The sequence below is a fragment of the Xyrauchen texanus genome, chromosome 13, assembly GCF_025860055.1.
Source record: "Xyrauchen texanus isolate HMW12.3.18 chromosome 13, RBS_HiC_50CHRs, whole genome shotgun sequence".
In the NCBI taxonomy this organism is placed as follows: Eukaryota; Metazoa; Chordata; class Actinopteri; order Cypriniformes; family Catostomidae; genus Xyrauchen; species Xyrauchen texanus.
The window spans coordinates 616,085-623,868 of record NC_068288.1 but is presented as its reverse complement, the minus strand read 5'-3'; the positions used below and the strand labels follow the sequence as shown (position 1 = coordinate 623,868).

Genomic DNA, 7,784 nt, shown 5'->3' with positions numbered 1-7,784 from the left:
GCCTATGTATCAATTATTGACGCCCCCAGCCAGAACAATATGCAAGTAAACTAAGTAAAAACACTGTGATTATTCATAATGAATGAAATTGCGCTTTAAAAAGTAGTTTAAAGTTTAAAATAGATTACTTACAGTTTGCGTCGTCGTTGTTCCCAGAATAGTCGGCACGGACTTATATTTGAGCAACAGTTTTCTGGCAAAGCCAGCATCATATTGAGATTTGTTCTCAAAACAGTCATCCTTAAAATGTACAGAACAAACGCTTAAGTTAACACTGCCGTGACTGGGTCGTCCGCAAAAAATAAACTGCATCCATTTTTCCCTGACGTCTGGATCTTTCGGCAGCTTATTCAGAGGTTTTGTTTGACCACAGCCAGGAACAGCACATCTGTGTGGCATCGTAATTTTCCTGTGCACAAGTAGTCTCTGTCAGAGCTCGCTGTCCATCGACTGAACACTTGTGAGGCGCACGGCGATACGAAATGAGCGTAGTCTTGCGCTTAAAGCGTAGTTATCTTGTGCTGGAGGCGGTCATATGCAAACGCTGTTACGTCACTTCTAACCGACACGTCACTTCTAACCATGAATCCAGAACGAGCTGTATTTTGAGCTTGATTAAATAAATGATTCGTTTAGAATGGGGAGGACGTCTTAAAATATTAAACTTGCAGGACGTTTTAATGATACAAAGACCTCTTATATACCAAAAGATCAAGGCAAATTTGGTTTCTCATGTCATGACCCCTTTAATACTGGTGTTATTGTATTACAATACAGAACAAATCAATGTTTATGTTCATTCAATAAAAACTTGACTAATGTTTTGCAAACATCTGAATCTTTACTTTTTTTTTATAACAGTTCTGGTAAACATTTGGGTGCAAGATCTAAATGTATTTGATAGTCAAAGAATAAGTAAATCACAAAACACTTGGTGTGGGAAATGGACAATTTTATTTCAGAAGACTTTAACATTGAGGCACATGACCTTAAATAATGACTATTAAAGTCATAGCTGCAAGCAGCAATTATTTGGGTCCATAGAAATGTAAAACGGTGACCAAATTTCACACACAAAAAAAGGTTGTGGATGTTTTGGACACAATGTTTTTGGTGTCATTAAATAAAAGAGAAGATGAAAGCAATAATGTATAATGGACCATACTCTGATCAAACTTAAAAGGTTAGCTCTATGTTTTGTCCATTTAATGAAAGTCAACCATAACATGCAGTCATAATTTCTATATTGGGATGAACTCGTCCTTTTCTTACGCTTGATTTAAAGATGTCAAAAAAGACAAAACATTGCGAATGATGTCTAATCCAAGTTCTGCTTGTGCCCCACCAAGTGGATTAAATCGTGCCGCAAGTTGCTCCAAGGTTGCGTTATTCACAGAGTAGTGATTCTGTGGTACTGCTACTCTGTCTGGCCAGTCAACATTTGGTGCCCCCTGCATTGATGTCGTTTCTTCTTGTTCAGATGGTCCTTGAACAACAATTTCATCTGCTGGCCCAGCTGTTCTGCCAAAGATTTCTTGCATCGCTGTGGTTCTTTGTCCTTGTTGTCCCAGGCAGCCTCGGACAAAAATCTGTATTGGGGTCTGATGTCTTTCAGTTCTCAGCGCATGGTTGTTCCATTGTTGGATGAATGCAGTCAAGTCCCTGTTAATCCGTGGTAAGTAGACATAATGAAGGGCCCAGAGATGCATTTCATTGTCTATGTCCACTATACCTTCACTCTCAAGGAAGTGGAAGAGGTTATAATAAACATTAGTCAATCCCGCCACATGTCACCCCAGAGCCTCTCAATACGCTGGTTATGAGTGCTCCTGCCTCTGATAGCACTGCCTCTGTCTGAGCCCCTGAAAATGTTCATCATCACACAGACAAAATTATTTTCACCTCCATGATCTGTTCTGACCCTGGAAGGCACTCCATATCTGGCCACAGCATTCAAAAAGCAATCCACTACAGTGCTGCTGCGGTTGTTGTTTGAGGCACGGAGAAAGACTATGAGGCGACTGTAGCCATCTATACCTCCATGAATGACAATTCTCCATCTAAAACATAGAGAAACACTGTTATAATACAAGACGTTAAGAACAAAAAGAATATACATTACAGTACATCTTCCAAATATTTTCATAATCGGAAGTTTATGAATACTTTTTATAATTTATACACTTTATTAAATGTAACGTATAATACAAAAAAACATAGCCCTGTACCTTATCAATTTGTGGTTGCCATCAAGGTGCCAAAGGGAGTTTGGTCCAGCTACACTGTACAGTCGCCTCTGTGGTCTTTGTGACATTGCTCTTAGAGCTGCAGCACTGGGGTTGATTCGCACTAAACTCCTTCTCACTCTGTCTCTTTGCACCCGTACTCCACCTGCCCGTAACTGTGCCCTGACAGCCTCAGACCCAAGCTGGTCATTCCCAGCCACAATATCTTTGATCATGTCATCGAGGGCATCATCAGTTACATCAGAATATGTCACAGACTGATTCAAATTGAACTTCCTGAAACAAACAATTCAAACATAACTATTGTTTATTATCAAGATACCCAGGGAATGCATGAATTGAAAGGGAATGCACAAGTTAAATGCAAATGTAAATACAATGCTCATTTCATGCGCATCAAATAGTTTAAAATGAAATTTGCCTAAATCTTGATGCAACTTACTTTATGCGTCGTTTGACTGTAGCCAAAGACACTTGCAGAATCTCAGCTATCGAACGAAGAGAAAAACCACATGAGGTCAGAAAACAAAGTTGCTCTCTAGTGATGCTGTAATGGGGCGCTCCTCTACCTCCACTACAAGTAAGTGGAGCCTGATAACTGGAACTGGCTGCAACAATAATAACAAGGATAAATAACTGTAATCCAATCAAGTTTTACAAGTCACAAAGAGAGGTTTATCTAGAAACACAATATTAAGGGAATACAATGTTTTACGTTAAATTTAAAATGTAATGTATTTAAAATGGTAAGAATGTCATCTGTGCTACGAATATCATTGTCAGAACAGTATAACCATGCCCGTCCACTATGTAGACTAAGTGATCTTTACTACAAGTTTTACTACAAAAATAAATAAATAATGAATGCTAGTTAACGTTAATACCCATAAATACTTAGCTTACATAAACAAATATTAGATCAGTACCTGTAGATTTGTAATAATTTATTGTAGGCTATATTCAAAGACATTCTGTTAAATAATAATTCAAAGATTTGTAATGTACCTTGTTGTTCATGTTGCCTACGTGCGTTTACTTCTGCAATATATTCCGCTATGTCACGGAGTAACCGATCCGCTGCCGGCACAATGATCAGCCTCCCTCTTGCCCATTCAAAACTTCTCTGCATTGTTTCCAGCCTGAAACCAATATTTTATATTTTAAAAATGTTCTGTTGTTTGTGGCCTAATGAATGGCACCGTTTTATGTATTCACTTATATTTTTCATTCTTGTTTTGCATATACCGGCGGTAAATGTAAAAGGATTTGTTGAGAAAATAGCCTAAAATACACGTTGATAATGTATGCAAGTTACTGGTGGTATTCTACTAGTGGATAGGCCTGGTCCTACACAATAAAATAATTATAATATCTTCATTACACCCAGACAAAGTGTTCTACAGTTTGTTTTAGATGAAGACCAATGATGATGACATGTACACCAAAAAATCACAACAATCTCGTAGTATTGGGCAATGCATTGATACAAGCAGCGTAAACAATTTTACGCTATATTTGCTTTATGTTTGAAAGCAATCCTTACCTCACTAAAGTTGACTGAACATTGGGTCCAGCATCCTGTGTTAGCTGACGAGAGCAGTCATTTAATGTTCGCTTGCAGCGCAAAATGAAGCTTCTTCTGTCCATCTTTAGCGAACTGGATTATTTTCCTTGTTTTAATGTCGATAACTCCTTAGGAACATTGGATTATCACAAATGATCCGTGCTGAATTGGTCTGGTCTGACTCAGTTCATCATTGATTGGGAGAGACCAGTTCAAACTTAGTGGCTGTGGAAATCAGTGGGCGTGGCTCATTATAATACAAGCAAAACGCCGTAAAATAACGCGCGCTCTGTGCAACCAAAACGGCGTTTTTTACGGCGTCATATGGCGAGATGAGCGGCGTAAAAAGCGGCGCTTTCCATGTACACTAAAACGGCGTCAAATACGGTGTCATTGACGTATTTCGCGCGTCTTTTACGGCGTTTGTAATTACAACGCCGTATTTTACGGCGTTCAATACGGTTTAAAACGCCGTATTTGACGGAGTTTGGCTTTAAACGCGATTAATCTATGGCGTATTTCTGACCCTCTTGGCTTGCCATATTATGAAAGCAAAACGCGCGTGGCCTGCTTCCGCTCACCGTACGCACTGCTCCTGCGCTGCTTACGCGCTGCTAACGCTTGCAGTGTGAAACCGGCGTTAAGCTACGTACACACTGCCAGCGACTTTATCGATGCAGGTCGCCAGTGGCTGGCGGTGAAGTCGCTAGTGGGTGTTCCCACTACTGGTTGCCTAGTAACGTTTATAAATGACATTCACGGATGTCATTCCATTGCTGTTGACAGCGAATCTCTTTTCTTGCCACTAAAAACAAACATTTTGTAGGGAAAAGACTAAATATAAATGGAATCAGTACATAAAATGCTTTATATCAAAGATGAATGAGAAACAAGGCGTGCTGTTTGCCAGAGCGGCTGTTTATCTGCGGCGAAAATGCAAATGTCGGTCTGTATGAGTCCATAAAATCCCCGCGATCTCAGATACACCTTTCCACGCAGTATTTTTCTTTAAAATGTCCTTGTACGTGGGAAGAGACATATCATAGAGCACTGGAACATTTCTAACAGCAAGAATTTGCCTTTCACCCATCTTTCCGTTACTGAAGGAGCTGAGAGAAAGAGAGAAGGATCACGTGAGCTCTCCCATCGTCTCTCCTATTGGCTGTCGCTTCCGTTAGTAGCTCAAAAGTTGAACTTTTCTCAACTTTGTCGCGTCGCTGGACACGCCCACATCTAGCGCCAACGGTCGCGACAGCTCGTATCGCCGGAAGTCGCTGTGCTCGCATTGAAAATGAATGGTATTGAGTCGCTGTCGCGCGCGATGTCGCTGGCAGTGTGTACGTACCTTTATGTGGAGGCAAAGCGTGACACTGACACGCGTCCGCTATTGGACCAGCGTGTGTATTACACGCTTTAGCGTGATACCGGGTTGCGGGAGTGTAGTTACTCCAATCCGCAGCTTATTAAAACCAGATAAAGTGAATATGTTGGTATTTCTGGCCAGAAACATCGAAATTTAAACATGGTCTATGGTGAAATATATTAGACTTCTTTACGCATTTTTCGCCATCCGTTGCGGAGCTATTCGATTTTGCATATTTTTTAAACGTTCATTTGTGTAGTTCATATGACCACTTTACAATATTTTAAATAACATAATTTATTTTGTAGCCTGTGCTGAAGTTAATTGTGCTGCTAATTGTAAGTGAAATGTTAATGCAGAGTTTCGGTCTGAGTGTTGTTCCCGTTTCATTTGTTGTTCTTCTATGTTTTAATAAATGTGTGTTATTCATATTCAACTTGTTTCTTTCATTTGATTTGACATTATGGATTTATGGCCAAGGAAATTTTTCTTTAAAAGTATTAACCAGACAAAAGTTATTTGACGTTCGCTGGTCTGGGTTTATCTTAAACTGCCGCTTCAGTGTATACAAGAGCTATGTGACAATGAGCAAGATTTTCTGAGACACTACAACTACTAATAATTAATTAATAAAGGCTTAAAATAAAATATTTTAATCTAAATGTACAGTGTAAGACATGTAAAAAAGACAAGAAGCTAACAATGTCAAGATCAATATTTGTGTAGCCTGCCTGACACGGTATTTTCACAGACTAACACGTCACGTCTCTGGCATAAACTACAGTATTTAAAATAGCATATATGCATTAGTTATATTCTCAATTTAATTTACAGAGCAATCCCTGCAAAGTTTTTAGGTTAACTATAGAAGAGACTAGGATTAGTGGGTCACACTAGCAAGACTCGCAAAAGGGGGCGTGGCATCACGATGGTGGCTCTACATCGTGATGTTGGTCAGCCATCACGATGGACGATGATATCGTCCATCAGCACAACCCTATTATCATTTACATTAGGGCTGAAACGTTTAGTCGACATTGTCGAAAATACAAAATTGATGAGAAAAATATTCGTTGTTGAATAGTCGTTTGATCTCAGTTCAAAAATACTTTAAGCATACATTGTTCAGTTTTGTTATAATTAAAAAAGATATTTAAATTAAAGTGTTGCTCAACGGCATATTTCTCTTCTTAGTTCTGCTGCTAATGTTTTGTAGTCTTTGTTAATAAAAGTGTTGTTCAGTAACCTGTTTTTGCTTTGGTACCGAAAATGGTATCGAGTACCGTGAAATTTCACTGGTATTGGTACCGACTACTGAAGTTTTGGTACAGTGACAACACTACTACTCACTATTAAAAAGACTTTATTCAATAAAAGTCAGTGATACTCTACCGTGGACATTTCCTGTCCATGGCAGGAATGTCATGGCAAGTCAACGCCTCCATAGTCATAAGTAATCTCTCGAACTTCTCTTCCATCCATAATGGCCAATCCACTTCACATAATGGCCATCCACTTTTTCATCTTTGCATTGGGTTTCTGATCATCATTCACTAGTCTCCCAAGTGATCTGTCAACGCTTGAAGCATCAATGCTAAAGGGGTCATAAAAACCAACTGTTAAAATTGTTAACTAAAATTAAGCTCTAGAAGAGAACACATCTTTAGGAAGCATGTCAGCCTGCCCCAGATATCTGCATGTGTTATTTGGCTTTATTTCAAAAGATGCACATGGGCTAACATACAGTACAATACAGACTACTCACCAAGGCAGGGTTGCACCAGCTGTGTGGAAGTCTCACGTAATTTGGGACGTAAATTTTACACCAAGGGCTTAGTAACTAGTAGGGTTGCAACGGTATGAGATTTTCACAGTATGATAACGGTCTCAGAAAATATCAGTTTCACAGTATACGGTATTACACAATCAGTATTATCAGTGAAAACAGAAGGGATATTTTATTTATCTATTTATTTTTGAGCAAACACTGTATAATTGAAACTTGAAAACATTTATTTTATTGGTGTAAAAAAAATAAAAAATAAATAGAAAAAATAAGAAAGCTAACAGAATTATAAACATGATAAAAATAGCATGTAACTATAACATGTTAGTTTACATGTTAAATTAATACTAAATGAAAAATAACATCAGCTGTGTGAGCTTTTAAAGTAATGTCTGATGATTATTAACAGTTAATATATACTGTAGATGTGTGACAGTGAGATCAGACTGTTTCTGTCTGTATCTTTATCTCAGTGTTTCTCAACTGGTTTATAGTAATATATTGATTATTAACAATTAATATATACTGTATGACAGTGAGGTCAGACTGCTCGTGTCTGTATCTTTAACAGAGTGTTTCTCAACTGGTTTTACTTCAGGACAGATTTTACATTGGAAATCAAGTGTATAGTTTTGTTCATGGTTTTCCAGTACAAGGACATGCATCAAGTGACATTATTTTTGTTGTTGATGTCAAAATCTACAGGAAGTTTCTCTCCCCTTTAAAAATTGAAGAGCATATTTACTTATATGAGCCCATTATTATCCCGTTTGTTAATTAATATTATATTTATACACAGAAGGAAAGGCTCCTCATTACCATGTT

General features: G+C 38.3%; 1 protein-coding gene across 1 annotated transcript; it reads right to left on the bottom strand.

Moving 5' to 3' along the window:
• Positions 1-1,774: 1,774 nt before the first annotated feature.
• Positions 1,775-4,837, bottom strand: LOC127654289 (uncharacterized). The gene is made up of 5 exons (XM_052141414.1): positions 3,790-4,837; positions 3,252-3,385; positions 2,689-2,854; positions 2,229-2,522; positions 1,775-2,060 (listed from the first exon to the last, which is right to left on the bottom strand). The coding sequence occupies exons 1-5, from the start codon at positions 3,891-3,893 to the stop codon at positions 1,775-1,777; spliced, it is 984 nt and encodes a 327-aa protein (XP_051997374.1). The 5' UTR covers positions 3,894-4,837.
• Positions 4,838-7,784: the final 2,947 nt, after the last annotated feature.